Genomic DNA, 22521 nt, shown 5'->3' on the forward strand with positions numbered 1-22521 from the left:
AGAGTACAAAATAGACTTCGTGGCTTAGTGGGGGATGCCCTTTTCTCTACCCTGCAACCTCTCTCCCACAGAAGAGACGTTGCGAGCCTATCCTTATTTTAGCATTATTTCCATGGCAGGTGCTCGTCTAAACTCCAATCTCTGGTCCCCCCCTCGCCAATCTTTCACGAAAAACACCCGTCTAGCTGAATCCACTGTGAAAAATTTCCCCCACTCTATATCTGTGCCTAAATCAAAACGTGGATTCCATGAACAAAGCTTCTTTCTTAGAACTGCACACCTGTGGAACTGTTCTGTCTGCCTGCTTCCCACTGGACTACAACTTGGATGTGTTCAAGTCCAACGTTAACAAATTCCTAATGAACCGCCCCCTTAAGTAAACACTTCATCAAATCTCCACACTAACGTAATGTACTTGCAATAACCCTTATCCCTGAGTGGCTTCCGGGCCTTGATAAGTGGTGATCACTGTGTAAAAAAAAAAAAATTCTTACATAAGCCTTAGTTATATCAGTCAAAGACCGAAGTAGATATGGGAAGGATTAGAGTTAAAATTATTAATCAAAATAACCAAACAGTTTAACCAATAGAAAAAAGGATAAAATAATTAACCAATGAAGAGGAAAAAAAACAAAAAAACACTTTATAAATTGTTCAAAACCAGTTAGATTAATTTATCCCTGACGATTAATCCTGAAGGATTGTAAAGTACTCTGACGTATGATAAATATGGTGATTACATCAGCCAGTTCTCGCCACAAGTGAAGACTGTTATTCAAAAGTTGGAAAGGATCGAAAATAAAATTAATAGACAAAAAACGTCTATTTAATGAAATATGCCATAAATAAAACAGATGTATGTGTGTGTGTGCAAATATTTAATTAATAAACTATTAAACTATATTATATATGAGTAAAATCTTTGTTTGGATGGATGAATAGCACATACAAAGAAATGTCATCAAGTTGAAATGCCGACTTTTTTTTTTTTTTTAAAATTCCATTTTCACCCCAAACAAGGTACAGTGACACTTTGATGTAAGCGGCTGCTATCGGGGACATAAGTTGCAGGGATACTATGTAGGGAGATGAGCAGCAAAATGTCCATTCAAATTACACTTGAACTTCTGCATGTCAGTACAGTTGGGGAAACAGAGTCCCGGAAGGGAGTTCTCTACTGTGTAGGGGTGTGATCTTGCTGCTTGTTGGGTTTGTCAGGGGTATTTACGTCGAAGCGGGGTACAAATACTTGTAGAACAGGCAGAGGGATGCAACATTTCGTCGATGGGACAGACGTTGAAGCTTTGATGACATTTCAGGAACTATTAGGTTGGCGACTCTTTTGAACCCTGTCCAGGAGAGAGACTAGTGGCAGCCCAAATGTGACAACAATACTCTATACATGGACGAATGGTGGCCTTATAGAAGTACAGGATTCTTTCAGACATGAGTAGCTTTCTAGCACGGTAGCGACAGCCTACCTTCCTCGCAGTGGCTCTGGCAATGCTCTCAATGTATCCATTCCAACTTATGTTCCCTGTGAAAGTTAGGCAGAGGAGTTTAAAAGAAGTACTTTCAGGTAATGTATCTTTAACCATTGCTATTGGTGGTTGAGATGGTTTCTTGTAATTATTGAAGCAAACAAGCTTAGTCTTGGCAGTATTGAATGTGACCATCCATTTATGACGCCATTCCACTACAGACTGGAGGTCTTCGTCTAGTGTTTCTATTTCCTTAGATATGTGTTCATTTGTTTTTCCTCTCGTGCCTGTTATAGAGCATAATTTCATCAGCAAACATACCCATCTCAGAGACAATTTTATCAGGGAGGTTATTTATGAATATTAGGAATAATAAAGGTTCAAGAATAGCCTGAGGCACTCCCGCATCAATATCATATTGTTTGGATGTACAACCATCGAGGACAACCTGGATTCTTCTCTTATTTAAGAATGATTTAATTATGTTAAGTATTCGTCCAGTGATATTATATGATCTGATTTTCCTGAGAAGATCATCGTGCCATAACCTGTCAAAAGCCTTAGATGTATCTAGGACTACCGTTCTAATCTCCCTTGCTTTATCCAGTGTACAGTATATATATCTTCGGAGATTATAGTTAGGATATCTGCTGTAGAACGGGCTTGACTAAATCCATATTGTTGATCAGTCAAAAGTTTAGCATCTGTAAGGTGATGGACTAGAGCTGGTTAATTATGGACTCAAGACTCAAATATTTTGGGAAAAAGCCGGTGGAGGCTAATGGGACAATAATTTAATGGGTTAGTTCTTTCTCCGGAATTCTTGAAAACGGGTACCACAGAAACAGTTTTCCAGCAGTCAGAAAAGCAAGATTCATTAAGGCATTTGTTGTAAAGTTTGGAGAGAATTAGAGCAACCTTGGCGGAGCAATTTTTAATAGCACAGCCGGGATGAGATCGAGTCCACATGCTTTTGAGGTGTCAAGGTTTTTTATAGCATGTACCTAAGAAGGGGTGATTTTCAGATCATCTAGTGTGGCATGTCTGCAAAGGTAAGTCAGGGAGGGAGTGGTTTGCTTGGTCCAACGTGAAGTTAGAAGCAAAATGATTGGCAAGCATGTTAGCCTTCTCGGTTGCCATGCAAACAACCTCATGATTGTTGGATAGTGGGAGAATTGTTGATTGCCCATTATTTACTACACTGTTGTAGATTTTCCAAAAATCTCAGGTTCCAGACTTTTATGCTTCGATTCATTTTCTGGTGGTTTCGATATATTCTCTCTTAATTGTCGCTATTTCTCTCTTACAATTACTTCTAGCTTCTATAAACTTTTGTCTGTTTAAACTAGACATGTCAGTTAAATCTGCAGTACGCATGCTGCCTTTGAGCAATGGCAGCTGCACAAGTAGGAGTAAACCATTGGGGAGAGTGGGGCTCGCTATAAAATTTCCATGTGGGAACATGTGCTTCAATTACTGTTTTGAACCATTCAGCGGTCTCATTTGCGCACTGTTTAGCAGGAAGAGAAAAGATATTTCCCCACGAGATATCTCTGATGGCTTCCCAGTCAGCTTTTTTTATAACACCTCGTTGTTTTGAGCAATGGCTCATCAGTTTTGGGGTTGGTCAAAAATTTGTTTTGCTTTATTTAATAAATAAAAATAAAGATTTTATCCATTCCACCCTCTTTCTTTAGTAACTTAATTTAATGTTTATTCCGCAATCTTAACATCTTTCTTCTGATTTCACAAGCTTAAATTCCTAGGATATTTATTGTTTTCCGTTTAAAGAAAGAATTACCTTAAACTTTCAGTTTCATATTTCTGTTACTTTTGCATTCTGATATAAAACCTACACAAGAACACTTTCAGACACACCAAATACCTTCGTGTGAAATTTTATATAATAGAGATTATTTTGGATGACCATTTATTCTGGTTTTAAGAGAATCTTAAAATAAATAAAATTTATTCTTTTAAACTTAAAATAATAAATATCCTGGGAATTTAAGCTTGTGAAATCAGAGGAAAGATGTTAAGATCGAGAAATAAACATTAAATATTGTTGTTCAATTAAGTTACTAAAGAAAGGGTGGGATGGATAAAATCTTTACTTTTTATGTATTAAATAAGGCTGAACAAATTTTTGACCAACCCAAAAATATTTTGGAAAATCATCTCTGTAGAAGAGAGAAAAAAAAAAAAAAAAAAAAAAAAAAAAAAAATCAAACATTCCTGATAACAAACAAATGAAAGTGTGAAATTCAATTCCGGCAATAATTGGAAACTATTTTCCTGGACTGTCGTAGTAGAAGACATAGTTGTCATGGAAACTCGTGTCCCAGTTAAAAGTGTAAAACTAGACACATTTTAGTAACTTCTGTCAGGGCACAAATTCCTTTTTAAGCATTTTTTTTTTTTTTTTTTTAAAACAAAAGTCCACTTGTAAGTTAACACTTGCTACAGCGAGTACAATATATAGCAGTGAACTAAATTTATTTTCCTTTTTTATTTTTCATACAAAAAAAAAAAAAAAAAAAAAATCAAAACTTACAAAAACTTATCTACCATATAAAGTTATTGTCAGATTTTCTAAGTCAGACCCAAACAGCATTTAAGTTGTCAAATCAAACTTTACTTCTGACAATTTTCATTTGTTATTAACAATAATATATTTAGCAGTGTTGACACAATCCGAATAAAAAAAAAAAAAAAAAAAATATATATATATATATCGGAATTTTTCAAGGTATCAGTATTGTAATAATGTGTACCTATTTTACGATGCTAAAAACAATTTTTTTTTTTTTCTTAATTATTTGATTTTGTTTAAAACAAAATCTTCAACTGCTATTAATAATAATAAATACTAGTGGGACCTGTGGAAATTCCACAGGGGACTTATTCATATTGTTATATAGACTCCAGGTTCGGTTTTTGCATTGCTGATGCAAACTGGTTCACGGGCACCAAAATATGAATATGTTACATATAAGGGTTTCATTAAAAGAGAGTCTTAGAGATAAAGAGATGTTGTTGTAAGAGTCTTAGAGAGATTGTTCATGTTATTACGATTCTTATATTTTAAATGTTCATTCCTTAGACGTGTAGAAGAAGAAAGCTCTTAGAATGATGAGTATGTGTTCACTGTTCAGACATTGTGTAGACATGAGATGTCGAGACGTGTATGTAATGACATTTTATAACACAGATATATAATAAAATTTTCACTTTACCTTTTTGTAAGAATCACAAACACAAAGATGAGCTTTATCACAAAACACATGATGAATTTATTTCTTCACACGACCGGCCGTGATTTTCATCAAGAATTCAAAGCTTCACATTTTAGTTTCAAAGTGATCGTCTCGCTTCCTAGACGTTCGAATTCCCAGACCCTCTCTGAGTTTCTCACTGACTGTCTCTCTGACCAACTAACTCTCACTTCCTATATTGAGAAATCCATGCATGTCCGGCCAACGTGACTAAAATTCACGTGCCATCAACATGCGTGGACTTTGCACGTTTCGACATTATGATTTCCCAATAAACTATTTTTCTTTTGTTGTTTTCACAAAAGAATTCAACCTACACATCTAATTTATTTAACCAATATTTTATTATCCACATTCTTTTAACAATTGAATAGTTTATTTATTATTTATTTCATCCGAATTAACAATTTACTGGACATTCCATTTAAACCTATTGTTCTTTAAAACTTATGTCCAGGGTTCGATTTCTGCTTTCTCTTATTTTCATTTTAACTAATCTCTCTATTTTTATACTTACATGAAAAGGGGACAGCCCTTATGTAACAATATGTAATATATTGATATTGGCATTCTGTAGATGTTCAGTGTAAATGGAGACGCTCTGATGTTATTGTAGCTTTTTTGTTAAAACTGCAAAAATTTTATCTACGCTAGCACGAAAACCCGGCAAAGCCCAGTTGTAAAATATGCTTAAATATATTTTAATTCTTGCAGATTTCGTATATTTTATTATGGAGTAAATGTTCAATCGAATTTTATATATTATAGTTGCGATTTAAAAAAAAAAAAAAAATATATATATATATATATATATGACTTGGTTGCATTAGCTTGAATCGAAACTGAAATAAAAACTTATGAAATATATATAACTTAAGTTCCTTCAGCCATAATTGAAACTGAAACCAAAACTTATGAAGAATTCTTAATAAAAAAAAAAAAAAAAAGAAATAAATGACTTAAGTGCCATCAGCTATAATAGAAACTGAAACTTATGAAGAATTCTTGGGAAAATTATTTTACAAAAAATGGAAGTACATAAAGATTAAACAACCCGGATGTAAGCATGACACAGAAAATAACAGACACGCTATCGTATTAATATATAGATTTAATTTTAAACTATCAGTGAAACTATAACCATCCTCACAAGTGTTTTTATGTTTGAGAAAATATCTGCACATTGAACGTGTATTTATGGTAATCAGGAAAAAAAGAAATTTATAGTTAAGTATATAGAGATTTATGAAGAATTGGAATAACTAATTTTATCAGAATCAGGAATTTAGTATGGAATCTATAATTGTATTGGAATCTGAAAAAATATTGAAATTGTTTCATTACTAATATTTAGTTATAATTTATTGTAAAAATTAGTCCAGTCCAAATGACTAGTAAGATGAATCTATATAATATTCTTTTGTTCCTTCCTTAGTTAGCCTGCATGTTACGCTTGGAAAAAGACCAGATACAAATTTTGAAGGCCAAACTGCTTTAAAAAAAAAAAAATAAATAAAATAAAAAATATAGAAAAAAAATACAGAAATAAAAAAAAAAATAAAGAAATAAATATGAGTGACATCCCATTAATGTAGTCCCGTCTTTGAATTATAATAATGTATGATTATTGTTGTAAATGTATGAGAAAGGAAATCAGTAATTTCGACGTGCAGTGGTTTTTCATTAGAGAAAGAAATCAGCAAAATGCTATATGAAAAAGGGAACATTTGAAAGAAACAAGGAAAAAAAAAACACTGTCTGCGAAGAGGTGCTGGACTGAAAGAATAAATTAAAGATCGGCTCTCACAATGTGATTTTAAAAAATTTATATTGGACTATGTAGCACAATATTACTTTCAATATTTATTCAAAATTATCTCATTTGTTTCAGTTTTTTATAGAAATGTTAGTAAACTCATATTTACTCATGTTATTGGTTTTCTGATCCAAAAGCTAATTTTTTTTGTGCTACCCAGAAAAAATATCAGATTGGTCAAAACATTTGTTGATTCAATATATTTCTCATTCCATGGAATTTCTACAGGTCCTGCTAGTTTTTAAATAATCATCTAAAGATGATTATTTAAAAACTAGCAAGGGAGATAACTCATTTTAAATAGAAAATGATACCAGGTGATCACCAGAAAAACGAGAAATTTGTCAAATAATTTATTTTTACAAAAATGGGAAATTCAGTGTGTGACTCATTTCTTTTTCGGTAAATTGCTTAATGATCTTTTGGTTTGAAAGTTGCATCAACATTATCAAACTGATGCTTTGTAATCATTAAAAAATATAAAAATTAAATTAAAAACAAAAATTAAAATACAATTTGGCAACTGACAAAATATTTAACTAATATTTTGTCAGTTGCCAAATTGTATTTTCATTTCTGAAAAGAATAATAACCTGCCTTTGAAAGTATAAAAGTTTTCTTCTGCCATAACGTAGATATCAAAATCAGAGAAATGAAAAAGCCAGACACAAAATTTTATTTCTTTGAAATTTTGTTTGAACAAAATTTTAGCAATAAAAACTTTTCTAGTGGCCATTCTGTAGTCTTCTATCTTAAAACTAAAATTTTATTTTTTTGTACAAGTTTAAAAATGCGCAACCTAAAAAATTGAAAACAAAGGATTTCATCGTATCCGAGTAATTAAAGCTATATCCATCATATCATTATCTCCTTGCATTCTTTTAATGTGACCATACCAACAAAGTCTCCTGTTCTGCACACATCTTCCTACACAGTCAAGAAAGTTGTTATTTTTACCAATAGTTGGAGGGAGAGGGAGTTCATGCCACCCATAACATGGTATCACAATGTAAACAAAGATAGATCAGACTGGATTTAAGGAAAACTTAAAAGTTGAAAGAATGCAGTAGTTTTAGAGAATTTCCAAGTTTTAGAGGACTTTAAAGAATGCCATTTATTTGTTAGTCACTGTAGTTTAACAATAAGCGTCAAATCTGAAATGTTTGGAGATATTCGACACCCAAGCAATGCAGATTGTATTTGCTAATAAAATAACAATTTTATGTTATATACACACACAAACACACGCATAAACAGTGTTTCTACAATAATAATTTTCAAGTTTGAATTCACACTGGATATCCATAAACATTAAAAACATAAAGGAAGGAAAACAAGCAGAAATGATGAGGAATTTGAGAGAAAGGCATAAAACATAATGGTAATATAGTGTTCAGGGTTAAAGACAGGAGTACAAGGGAGTAGTTTACATACTTTCTTGATTAATATTGGGTGTGTCTTTAGTAGTATGTATGCATAATTTCTACACTCGGATGGCAATGTGAGTATCCATGCCAACAATCAAATCAGAGTTCTTCAACAAAAGTTTAACCATGAAGGTCATGAGTATGTGTGCTAAAAAACAAACCATGAGTATCCACGCCAACAAATCAGATTATTCACACATGTAATATTCATAAACATTAAAGACAAAGAAAAGAAAACATGAGTGAATTTGAGAGAACGTGATGAACTATAACAATGGTAGTACATTGTTCAGGACTGGTGACAGGAGTACGCAAAGATGGTCTACATACTTTCTTAATGCATACTGGATGTGTCTACATTTATATATACATCTTATCTCTACGTCCAGAAGTAGACCATGTGAGTATCTATGCCAACAATAAAATCAGAATTATTCCACACGGGGAGGAGGGATTGAACAATGAAACTTGCGAGTATCCACATTAAAAATCCCCTAGAAATATTTCAAGCATTGTATGAATCCATTCTACATTTCATTCAATCAGTTATTGATGCAAAAAGGGGAGGGGGGGCTACACTGTATTAAAAGGAATGATAAATTTCAAGGGGTTTCGATTATTTTGTTCAACGTTTGTATAATGTGAATGAAAGAAAAAGTAAACAAAAGAGCATATACAATGCATTTATTAAGTGTATGTCATAATTAGGGCTAGGACAACAGCATATTCTTTTTATTGTTTTGACTCGAGTGTTTATCCGTTGATACCTTATATGCTTTTATATATAGAGTGATGTGGTTCTTGATTGATTAACTGTGTCTAGCCGTGCCAGATATATACTCACGAGTCAAAACAATGGAAAGAATACTCTGTTGTCATAGCCCTAGTTATAACCCAACGGTTTAAAGTACAACTAAGATGATGCTGCAAAACGCAATAAAAATGTATCAAATTATCACTTAACGTTTGGATTTCTCCAGAGTACATCAAAAATATGGTAAATTATGTATTAAACAATCCTATTTGATTTACTATTTTATATGCTGGCTTGTGTTGGATAGCTTTTAAAAATTGACTTAAAAAAATAAAAAAATATTGGCCAGGTCTTTTTTGTATCGCTTTCTCTCAAGTCTATCCTTCTCACATCCCCCTATACGTTCCTTGGACAACTAACTGCTACCTCGATCATGTGAGTATCAATACTATCAAACTCTCAGAATTATTCCACACCAAAAAAACAAACATGATTCATATGAGTATTCATATCAAAAATAAAAATAAATGGAACTTTGTCACATTCTTTTTTCTTTACACAGTGGTCACCACTTATTAAGGCCCGGAAGCCACTCAGGGATAAGAGTTATTGCAAGTACATTACGTTAGTGTGGAGATTTCATGAAGTGTTTACTTAAGGGGGTGGTTCATTAGGAATTTGTTAACGTTGGACTTGGAACACATCCAAGTTGTAGTCAGGTGGGAAGCAGGCAGACGGAACAGAGTTCCACAGGTGTGCAGTTCTAAGAAGCTTTGTTCATGGAATCCACGTTTTGATTTAGGCACAGATAAAGAGTGGGGAAAATTTTTCACAGTGGATTCAGCTAGACGGGTGTTTTTAAAAACATTATTTCATAAAGTTAATTCGAAAATATTAGAAAACCAAATAATGTTATATAATTGTTCATAATTAAATATTATATTAAATGATGAAAATAATTTTTTCTGAGAGTTTTTTTGTAAAAACTTTTAAAACCTTTTTTTCTGCTGGTGGTATTAACTCTGCGGGGTCGACCCCTTGTGGAAAGAGAAAAGTACATGTCCAATGTTATAGCTGGATGTTATACATATATCAGGCATATACTTTGGCTCTCCATGAGGGGGCAACGCCTGGGGTTAATACCACCAACAAAATGAAGAAAAAAAAAAATTTTCTTTGAAAAAGATATTTTTCAATGAAATTCTTCAGGAAAATAAAATCATTTGAATCATTTAATAAAAAAAAAATATCAACAGAATCGCGATAGCAAAATCCTCGTTTAACAGTATGACGTGAATCTTCAAACAAGCATAAACCTGAGCACAAAAATCAGACGCTTGGTCAATTCTCATCTATGGCTGCAAATGTTGAAGACTAACAAAAACTGATGAAAGTTGTTTGGAAGCAGCGTAGATATGGTTCATAAGAATTCTAAAACGTCTCATTGACAATGTTGCAATATTTTTGACTCGTAATGGAGATATGCTTCCTCAGAGTTGGGAAATTCTATTTATAAATGCTTCTGCTAGGAAGTGACGAATCAAATTAACATTCTGCTATCAACCAATCAACCGTAAATGACAAAGTTCTCTCAGATTCTCTCTCCTCTGATCTTGAGCATGTGGTACAGTGGGGGAAGAGGTGGCTGGTTACTTTTAATGCATCTAAAACCAAGATCCTATCTTTACATCATCAACGCTCTGATCCCCATCTGACATCAATTAAAATGGATGCCTCTCGTCTAGGGGGGGGGGGGGCTCCATGTTTTGATAAGCTTCTGGGATCGATCTTTTACTCCTGACCTGAAATGGAAAACGTGCATCAAGTCTGTTGCCAAGGTCGCTGGAAAAATGGTAGGATCCTTCTAACGCTCCAGAAGATATCTCTCTGCTGATGCAATTCTCTATCTATATAAAAGCCAAGTACATCCAAGGATGGAGTACTGCTGCCACATCTGGACAGGAGCTGATAAAAACAGCCTATCCTGTCTTGACAGAGTACAAAATAGACTTCGTGGCTTAGTGGGGGATGCCCTTTTTTCTACCCTGCAACCTCTCTCCCACAGAAGAGACATTGTGAGCCTGTTTTTGTTTTATCGTTACTTCCATGGCAAGTGCTCGTCTGAGCTCCAATCTCTGGTCCCCTCTCGCCAATCTTTCACAAAAAACACCTGTCTAGCTGAAACCACTGTCAATAATTTTCCCCACTCTTTATCTGTGCCTAAATCAAAACAGATTCCATGAACAAAGCTGTTTTTCTTTTTTTTTTTTTAGAAATGCATGCCTATGGAACTCTCCCGTTTGCCTATTTCCCACCTGAATACAACTTGGATGTCTTCAAGTCCAACATAAACAAATTCCTGATAAACCGCCCCCTTAAGTAAGGCACTTTATCAAATCTCCATTACTAACGAGTACTACAATATTATCCCATTGATTACTGTACATGCAATAACCCTTATCCCCGAGTGGCTTCCAGGCCTTGATAAGTGGTGACTTCCATGTAAAAAAAAAAAAAAAAAGAAAAAAGAAATCAGAACATAATTTTTTTCGTGTCAACATGAGAAGGATCTTTTGCTCTTTGGCTGCAAAATTAGGCACAACAGCTGTCCACAGAGAATTTGTCCAGGACTTGTACAGAATAACTACCCATTGGAAACTCTACTGAAACTAAACATGGCTTACAACTCAAGAACGACAAATGAAGACGTCATGTGTAAGGCAGAGTAAAACTTTTAAATATCATCCACGTTAGACATATGATGTGAGCAGATGGGATGGTAGCATGATATTACACCTCATTAAAAAGAACCAGAGAGCCATGATCATCGATGTCTGCAAAAACAGACCTGATACATGAAGAATATTTTCAAATTAAAAATCAGATTTTAAAATAATAGATGTGATAATTGCAGAGTAACAACGAATAGTCAAACCTAATTAAGACTGAATCTTTAACCTGTTCGATGGATTGCTTAGTCACATCTAGAAATGCTAGCAATTTTCACTATTTAACCTCGGACATTTCAATGTTTTTTTTTGTTTGTTTTGTTTTTTTAAATAACCTAAAATTGTATTCTGGAATTAAAACTGGATGACTGAACTATTTGTGTTTGAAGAGATACTTCCACAGCTGACAAACAGATAAATTTCCTTTCAACCTAAATTCTTCGAATGCTTTTCTCCTCCCGACTAGCAGAGCTTTCGTCCCCCCCCCCTTTCTCAGCATCAATGCAGAAAATCATTTGGATGAAGAGAAAAAAAAAATGTGGCAATCCACGTTCAAACATAAGTTTTAAAGTAACCTCTTTTACATATGCTATAATTTTAAATTTTATTGATTACTGACCACATGACTTTGTAAGTAATTGAACTTTAGAAAAATCTGATTTAAAAAAATATATACTTTGTATTATATAAATTTTGAAAAAGAAAACTAAGATTTTTATCTCAACATTATAAAAGCTTTTTATGATTGAATTATCTTCCAAAAATATATTTTTTCTCAAAAAAAAGGTACGACAACCACAAGAACCTCCAGATCGGGTAGACATCCCAGCTATGGGAATCCCCAGATTCAGATTGGCACCCCCAGCCACGGGGGAAGTTCAGAATAGGATCGGCACTCCCAGCCACAGGGTCCTTCAGATCCGATTATATTTTTGCAATGTGAAACAATGTTTTCTGACATTAACTAGCACAATCATCAATTTCAGTGTAATGGCAATTTTACATACTGACATGCATTGAATAGTTTTTAGAAATTGACTAAAAATTAACTGATCTCTTGCCAAGTCTTTATTCATCTTTTTTGTTAAGTCTATGCTTATCACATCTTTCCAAAGTTTTTCTTGGCCTTCTCTGCTAATGAAGCTGCTACCTCAACTGTTCTACATCTAATCCCAAAAACTCACATCCATTTTTTCAACATAGGCATACCATCAAAGATTATTCTTCTTCACATATATACATATAATGTCTAGATTTAATCTTCCCCCGAAGTCATCTGACTAGATGAATATTAATATTTAAAAACTGGAGCTTTTTTTAATCAAGGGAAATAATCTTTTAAAAAAAGGGAGGTAATTAATGTTACTTTACTACACACGTCTCCCTATATACTGTCTAGATTTAATTTTGTCTGGTAAAAAAAACCATAATAATGGGTAAAAAAATACATAGAGCAAAGTAAAAATATAACAATAAGGTCATTTGTATGCAAACAGGTCTACCATGACTTGCATATTGCTCCATTTGAATATCATATGCATATTGCATGAATAATAAAGAGAGAGCAATTATGATGGCTGGCATATCAAAATTCAGGATTTATTTGATAATCATGCTTGCACAAGCAGTACAAGAACTTCAAAGAGAGAGAGAGAAAAAAAGGAAATGGTGTATGAAGCGAGTTTAACGTCATCAGCCCACCCAGTAATAAATGAATTCAAATCACACTTAATTAGCTATTTGGCACAACTCATATTGTCTATTGCCAAGTCAGATTTAATCAAGCGGACATTTTACTAGTAACTTTAACTGTACTAATACCATTTTTAATACCACATTTAGGACGGCATGTCTTTGTGGAACAAAATACCACGGGGCTGCTTCCCAACTGACTAGTACATGGTCCTTTACAAGTTCTTGCTGAGCCGTCCTCTTAATTAAACAAATTCCAATCCAATTTCCACCATTACCATTTCCGGTGTTGTCTCAACAACTCATTAACCCTTATCCTTGAGTGGCTTCTGGGGCTTGATAAGCAGTCACTATAGTATTAAAAAAAATAATTGTCTTAATTTTATTATATACTAACTAGAATTAAATATGACATGCTACGGCAAGGTTTCATTATTTATTTACGCTTTATTAATTAGAAAGTCCAAATAAATCAGTTGGTAGAACCCCAGACTGAAGATCTCAAGGTTTCAGTTTCAATTTCTGGTCTTGGCATCCATTTTGTTAATTTTTTTTCTTTCTTTTTTATGGAAATCGCTCCAGACAAGACATGAAGTCATTTGATTTAAGGAGCTAATAAACAAAATTCAAGGTTATAAATTGGCCAACGATAAGTGTTAGATGGATTCTGATCCAGAAAATAGCAATTCTTCCCACTTTGTCAGAAACATTGCTCATAGAATGCGAGAACTAAAGGACAAAATTAGAGAAGCTGAGTTAAGAGGTTGCCAAAAGTAAATGCAAGGCCCACTTATTCTCCATTTCTAAAAGTAAAGATTACTGATATTTCTAAATGAGACAAATTCTGCAGTGTATTTATTGCATGCATCTTAAAAAAAAAAATAATTTGACAAATGGACAGACTGACAATGAGTAAATACTTATAAAGATTAAAAGCCACTCCAGGACAAAGATTAACACGATTGCCAGCTGGACAACAAACACCACCAAGAGAGGTTTGAGAGGTAAAACAGAATTTGATTTCTTAACCTTGCATAAATCCCATGGGGTGTTTTGTCACACCAATTTTGCTTAAGTGCTCATAATTCCTAGTTGGAAACTTATTTCTTTTCCTCCCTCTCAGTACTCTCCTGACTCAGTGAGGATATAGCACACATGGTATGGCGCAGTTGCATCTCAGTTTTCCTTGGAGGTGAATCAGATTGAAAAGGTAATATTTATGTAATGAACCCGTATTCATTTTTCTTGCTATTTCAATTTATGGAAATATTTTATGTTCATCATAGATATTAAAAAATAACAAACTGGTGTATACTGTCGGTACTTTTTCCATAAATGTGATATAAATCTAAGATTTTTTAAATTTTTTCCTTTGTTTTATAATTTTATTATTTTATATAAATATCAACAAGCTGCAAGTCATTCCAGCTGTTCAACAGGAACTGAAGATATATCCTGAACCAAGAGGATAACTATATTTTACAAAATAATAACACTACAAATATTTTTGTATTGGGGGGTGGGGGTATAAACACCCGATGGGACTAACCATGTTTGGAACCTGCAGGTGACTAACGCAGGGTTAAAAAAGCTCAACAATTATTTGTGGACATTAGATTTGAATATGACCCTGTTTTAGTCTGTAGAAAAGTAGTTTGTGCTAATGTCCTAATACAATATCTGTGCTACACACAATGCTTCCAATGAACTAAAACTTACACACACACTAATATATATATATATATATATATATATATATATATATATATATATATTAGTGAACTTTGAAACCAATAAACTCCTTATTCTGTAATTTAGAACAAAAATTCTATACTATGTATTATGTTTTATTTCTAAACAGTTCTTGTACGTAAAAAAAAATACTCGAGCTGAGATTGAAACCAAAACCTAAAGACTGAGTCAAGTACGATAACCATTAGGCCAGCTTGATACGATCTTTAAATGTTTTCAAACCTATTCATTCTTCTTAACATAAGTAATCTGTCATGTGAACATTTGTGAAACAATTGCCAAACAGATAAAAATCCGATGAACCTCCACGTACCAATTATTCAATTTTGACCTCCTTAGCTACCCTTTTTTTTTTCTGGATGAAAACCAATTAGAAAGTTTTCTACATATCCCGTATATACCAAATTTCAAGTCTGTAGATAAAAATTTCATAGAGTATATAGGCTGAGAAGTGTCCTCACACACATTCTCACTTTTATAGATATACTAGCATGGGTGCCCAGCGTTGTCCGGGTATTTGGAGGTGTATGTTGAGCTAAAAAAAAAAAAAAAAAAAAAGCGGTCAATTTTTTAAACTTTCACCCCTATTATGACCCCTTAAAATTTGTTTTGGGCTCAAATCAAGTTTATAAGTTAGATCCATGTCCAAGGAACTTATATCTAAAATTTCAAGTGTTTAGACCCAAAATTGTCAGAGGAGTTTGGTAGAGTTCTCAAAGGTCAAATCGTTGAACTTTGACCTCTTAATCGCCAAATTTCTGGCCGAAAACCAATCACATCGATTTTCCCAAATCTCAGTATATCAAATTTCGAGTCTCTAGACTTAAAATGTAGACAGATACACAGACACATTCACTTTTATAGATATATAGATATAGATTTTACAGAAGACTGGTTTTTTTAAATGAAGTTTAAGATGCTTTTTCAAGTAACAGGTTCTTTAGTCTATTTGAATTATGGTAGAAATGTGTTCTATGAAACTGACTATAAGAAACCTGTCTTCACAAGCCATGCCACATTGTTCTTTAGTTTTTTTTCTTTTGGTTCATTTTGTTTCATAGCATACCAGTCATCTACGGGTTATCTAATGTCAAATAAAGTTGTCAAATATAATTCTATAAGTTTGATAATTATATTCTGAGCATTCATTGCTCTCAGCAGATATCGCATTACACATAGAAAACATTACTCAATAAATGAAAATTCAGCAAAACTGGGAACATTAATCTTAGAAAGCCTTACTCTTTCTTTAGCATCGGTAATCTATGTTTGCAACATGGCTGACTTTTAGCCACAGCCTTCTATCGATTGAGAAAGAAAATAGAAAGGAGAAATAACCCTTTGCTTTTTTGAAGAATCAGATTAAATAACACAGTTGGAGATCTTTATTGATACTAGGATATGATGTAACTGGCCAAATGATCGGATTGAGCCTCTCTGATCTTTTGTCTAGCTGAAGAATTGCTTAGTGACCAAGTTCCCATCCTAAGGAATCATGGGCCACCAACCACGGAATACTGTTTTCAGAAGAGATTTTACCGTTCTGCATGGGGTTGCAATTGGCAAATTCATATCCCTACTGACAGTGCATAAAAAAGTTTTTATTAAAAACATACTAGAGGAGTAAAGAAATAATACACTCTGAAGACTATTACAAAAGTTGGAATGAAAATCCAGTACTATTGGCACAAAATTTGATAGAGGTCAACAATTTACTTTCCAGCAAGACATGCATTAAAATCAATGACTGCATGGATCCATAAAAAGATTACAGTTCAGCCAATGAGTAACCCGATGAGTTCAGATTCGAATCCTATCAAAAATATATGGTAAATATTGAAAGTTTTCTTACAGAAAAACAAATAAAATAAACTTCAGGATTTAGAACATGTAACCATTGACGAACAGAACATCCCAGAAAAACAAACAAGCTTAACATCGCATCAACAATTTCATAAAACAATTGCAACAAGTTGTAAAGGTGAGACCATTTTATCGGCTACTAATATTAATTTCTCTTCTCACATTTAATCTTCTCAGAATGGAGGTTTATATTCATTTCTGTTTTATATAAACTTAAAATATAAAAGTGTCAACACACAAATATTAAATTCTTGGGTCAAAATTCAGCAATATGTGTCAACAAAATTATTCATACACCCATGGATTCTGACCGAAGAATTGGATACTTTTCTGATAACATTTATGCTAAGTATAAAAAACAAAAAATGATATCTTGGGTAAACAATTTTACGACATGTTGCAAGAATTCAATATAAACAACGGTTTTGTGTACGATTGTTTCTGACACGATATGGATTTTGATTGGCATGAGAATATAGACACAAGAATTAGAACTATACAATGAATTCGATGAGGGAGAGCCAAAATGTGATAATTATGTTCCACTTTTAACAGTGTACAAATCAATGAGATCGAATATGCAGAAGAACAAAAGCAAAGAAAGAAAAAAATACACATCAATAGAAAAGGTTGAAAGAAAGAGTATTTATGGATGTAGAGCCACATTCAGTCCCAAACATAACCGGGTGTTCACATTAGTTTCTACTTTAAGAGGTAAAAAAAAAGAAACGATTTAAAAATAAAAAAAGATTTAAAAAAAAAAAAGATTTAAACAAAAAAAAGATTTAAACAAAAAAAAGATTTAAAAATAAACATGATTTAAAAAAAAACATGATTTAAACAAAAATTTTTTTAAATATAAAAAAAACGATTTAAACACAAGAAAAAACGATTTAAGCAAAAACGATTTAAACAAAAAATCTGATTTAAACCAAAAAACAAAAAAAAAAAATAAAATTAAACCAAACAAAACCAATTTAAACAAAAAAAAAAAGACGATTTAAACAAAACAAAAAAAAAAACGATAAAAAAAGACAATTTAAACAAAAACAATCAAGAAAGATTAAAACGAACAAATAAAAAATGAACGATTTAAAAGTAATCAGATTTGCTTTCTAATTCTAAGAAACCAAACTGAACTTTGACAATAAGAAAAAACTGATAACATTTACTATATTTTGAGATAATAATAAACCATTCTTTTATCTTGGTGTTCATCAATTATACCACATTTTTAATATTAAAATCATGGCTAGTGAAATTAGTAGCTTTCATGGCTTTAAAGAGCCCTAAAAAAACAATTAATTTACTAGAACAAAAAGGGTTCATACATATATTCAGACGTGAAATTTCACGCACATGAAATTTCTGCCCCCCCCCACTCCATCTCCCCCAAAATATACCAGGTATCTTTTTTTTTTTATTGACAAATTTTTTAACACAATTTTGCCATTATTATTATTATTATTATTATTATAATAAAAAAAAGTTATTAAAAAATAAATATTTAAGGGTACGAACTAAAGAAATAGATACGTTTTTATAACTAGTTGACCCATGTCATTGCGCAGCTTGGAAAAGGCGATTTTTATCTGGATAATGGTTTTGTAGCTTTTATTTTGTAGTGTTCCCTCGCGATTTGTAGGGTGAAGTGGGGTATGATGTATCAAAACTTTTCCTCCAAACTCAAGAAAGTGCTCTTGGTTGAACTTTTGATAAAAGCTGTCTCATCTCTTACTTCAGGAGAAAAAAATAAAATGACTTTGAAAACATCAACAAGAATTGAGATTGAAACATTACCAGAGTTTCAAAGTTACTTTTCAAAATCGGACATAATGGATCAACTCAAATTTTTATTGAAGTGGGCATAGACTGGAGTTAGTAATTTGAATAGATTTGTACTAAGCTTGGATATATTGGATTGAGAGGAAGCTAAAAACAATATGGGCATCTTCAAGTTCAATGTAAACAAGTTCTTGCTGAGCTGTCCCCTTAAATAATCAAATTATACCAAGTTTTCAATATTAATGATTACTATGCCCTGATGGCTACTGTACACTCATTAACCCTTATTGGGTGGCCTTTGGGCATTGATAAGTGGTCACTTCCTTGTGGAAAAAAAAAAAATTTGTGACATAAGTTGGCAACAATGAATTTTCTTGTTCACACATTCCAAATTCTTTGTCAAGAACCCGCAATCAGTGACTAGTTTCTGTTGTACGAAATTGTAATGTTTTAAATGTAATTTAGATGGCTTGAAAGCGATCTAAATGATTATACAGTACAATCAATTAAAGTTTAAAATGGAATCATTTTTTGTATCATTGTTTTCTGCAAGCGAGTCAAAATACCATTTCTTCATAATATTTAGGGTACATTTTAAAAATTTTGAAAAATGGACACTAAAAATTAGGAACTATATATTTTATGGGGAAAAAAATGTTAAAATGTGATGATAGTTACAGAGGCATTTAAAGAAAACTACGACTTTTTAATGTCACAATGTTAAAAATCTTGACGTTTTTTTTGTATTAATGTTAAATGAAAAAAGTTGCAGTTTTCTTTAAATAAAAAAAATTGTATTCTTCTACAGCTATCATATTGTTTTTATCTAATTAATGCCAGTTACCCCTCCTTTAAAAAAAAAAAAAAAAAGTTGTTATAACATTATTTACTAAATTTAATAAAGTTATGTTGCTTTTTCTCCCTCTCGAATCAGACATAGAATTATAAACGCACGCACATCATTCCAATATAGCCATTCTTTCTGTCAATACCTGATGTGCATTTATGGAAATTATCAGTCAGTTTCATTCAACCTGCTAATTTCCTACATTGATTCTGACCCAACTGCATCTCAAAAAACGTCATGCCTTGAGGTGGTAGGAGTAGATTTCACTGAAAAAAAAAAAAAACAAAAAAAAAAAAAAAAAAAACTACCACTCTCCCATCATTCTCCAGAAAATCTGCTTCATTAAAGCAATTTTTCATAAAAAGAATGTTATTGTACATTTTTTTACCATTCTGTGCTATTACAGTTCCCCTATTATGCCTACCCTAGAAAAATTGATCAACTGTTCACAAACCTTTTAACTGAATATAGAAATATAATTGTTGAATACTTACTCAGAGAAAAAAATACATAAAATAACTACATAAAAAATATCCATACATTCCATTAACTAGTACTAATTCATATTTACATATAATTCCTAGGAAACACACTTAAGAGCAATTCATCAAAGCATTTCACAGACTATACGTACGGACACTCCGCATCAATAATGAGCTCACACTAACATCATTCAGATATTCTAAGCAACCTCTTATCACCATACTGAACAGCTCATAGTAGTTATGGACATATAATTAAAACATGTGGTTATGTTTACTTTCTTACCAATCATAGCTGGTTCTTTTTCTTCTATTTCTTTTTCTGAATGTTTATTCCTTCTATAAAACCATATGTCACTTCCAAGTGTGTTTTCAATCTTCACGTTTCTCTCTTCAAGTTCTTTGTTTATTTTTTTGTTGTTTGTTGTCGTTTTGGAGTCTTCTGCTTCTTAGTATGACTTGTAATAGTTGTATTAGTAGTAGTAGTATTAGTAGTATTACTAATTGTACCGGTAGTAGTAATACTGCCAACTAATGGGCCATATTTGTGATTAGATATAAAGTATTGACATTATTTTTAATGTTATTTTGTTTACTTTTATTAGTATTATTTTTTATTATTATTAGTATCATGTTATTTATTGTTAGTATTATTTTGCTTACTATTATTAATATTCGGTTAAATTCAAATGATTCAATATGATTACCAATATTCTGCAATTTGTTTCGACTAACTTTGCAAACAGTGACGGGGGCAAACTAATCTAACTTATTACTTTTTTTTTTTCTCCTGTAAAAGTTCTGGCAGAATTGCACCATGCCCATTTTCAATCATATAATTTTATATTGGATACGACTTATGTTTCTTTTGTAGGATATGCAAGTTTAATGGTTGAATTTTATTTTTTGTTAATTAGAAAACAAAAAAAAAAAAAAATGAGTCTTCCTTGCTATAAACCATAAGTCTCTGTATCTAATACACAAAATGAACACACCATAATAAGGTACATTATTTTGCCCAGTCACCATAACCTATTATTATTAATCTTATAATCATTAGTAAGAATATTCAATAGTTTAAGGTTGGGATATAAAATTTCTTGAATTTATCTAATTACATGGGCAATGCCAGGACACAGGTTGGCTAGTTATGCCATATAGTTTGTTCCATTAAAATAAGTCGTCAGAATTAGCATTAAGAGGCTGCTGCAAAGAAGGTGGGTTCCCTCTATTGAGCTAGAAGATTACTTACGCTTAGATTATCCTGTACCTTTACAAGGCCACCATTCGCCCATGCATGGAGTATTGTTGCCACATCTGGGTTGGTGCATCTAGCACTAGTCTCTCCCTCTTAGATAAAGTCCAAAAAAGAGTTGTCAATCTAATCGGTCCCACTTTATCAACTAAGCTCCAGCCAGTCTCATTGCCACAATGTTGCATCACTGTGCCTGTTTTACAAATATTTTAATGGAATGTGTTCTGATGAACTTGTTTCACTTGTACCCCCTCGACGTACATATCCCCGACAAACCCGCTTAGCAATAAGATCTCACCTCTTGACAGTTGTCCCTAAATGCCAGAAAACTTTCTATGCTAATAGTTTCTTCCCTCTAACAGCTAGACTTTGGAATTCCCTTCCTGCTGCCTGCTTCCCCGGCTGTACTGATATGCAGAAGTTTAAATATAGCAAACAAATATCTTGTTAATCTTTCCTAGACATGGCCCCAAATAGTAGCCTCTTATGTCCAAGTGGCGATATGCTTTGTAAGAGGTGAACATGAGTAAAAATAAAACTAAAATTCCTCTAACTCATATTTTTAGTTTTAATCAATTAATGCCAGTCAAATTATTTCAGAGTAGAAATCCTTTTTTAGGCTGAAACAGATGACAGTCTTGACCATAAGGTACAAACAAATCTAAATGCAGATTCCATGAACAAAGTTTCTTTCCTAGAACTGCCCACCTGTGGATCACTGTTCTGCTGGCTTGCTTCCCAGCCAACTATATAGTAGCCTTCAAGTCTAATGTAAACAAGTTCTTTTTGAACTGTCCTGTTAAATATCCAATTATACCTAACTTACACCATTAACAACTACTACACTACCACCTTGCATTCGTTAACTCTCAGTTAGTGTTTTCCTGAGGAAATCGTCCAAAGAAGAAACGAAAATGTACAGTGTTAAAATCAAAGAAAAGCAAAATATTGGATGTTATTGCTAAAAAGCGACAAAGAAACAGAACAGTTTAAGCATTTACCCTTGTTTGTAGCAAACCATCGCTGGCTGTTTATGCATTTCTGTGACGGCAAAATTCGGCCTGTTCCAAATATTAGAATTAATATTTTAAATTAAATATTTGTATAAGTCAAAGAGTTTTAATTTCATATTTAATATATGAAGACGATGTTATTGTGTAGTTTAATGGTAACATGAACATAATCTGTTATGTTCTTGGGCAGGGAAGCTGAAAAATAATTTAGGTTAATGTTAACGACAGTTTGAAATATATGATGCTCATTCTGTGTTAGTTTACTAGTACAGTAACAGATCAAGATGGTCGTTATTTTTATTTCTTTTTTAAATAAGTAAATATTATAAGTGTATCAATGCAGAGCATAA

General features: G+C 32.5%; 1 protein-coding gene across 4 annotated transcripts in view; it reads right to left on the reverse strand.

Moving 5' to 3' along the window:
• LOC145296717 (EH domain-containing protein 3-like) overlaps positions 1-22521 on the reverse strand; it is a 175326-nt gene that overhangs the window by 63777 nt on the left and 89028 nt on the right. For 2 of the 4 annotated variants that reach the window (XM_080142703.1, XM_080142704.1), the window contains one exon: positions 22160-22219. The exons of the other annotated variants lie outside the window; for them this stretch is intronic. In XM_080142703.1, the coding sequence (XP_079998829.1) occupies positions 22160-22219 (60 nt within the window). The remainder of the gene's footprint in view (positions 1-22159; positions 22220-22521) is intronic. 4 annotated transcript variants of the gene reach the window in all.

This window comes from Euprymna scolopes, chromosome 17 (assembly GCF_053919585.1).
Source record: "Euprymna scolopes isolate OS-2025 chromosome 17, ASM5391958v1, whole genome shotgun sequence".
Taxonomy (NCBI): domain Eukaryota; kingdom Metazoa; phylum Mollusca; class Cephalopoda; order Sepiida; family Sepiolidae; genus Euprymna; species Euprymna scolopes.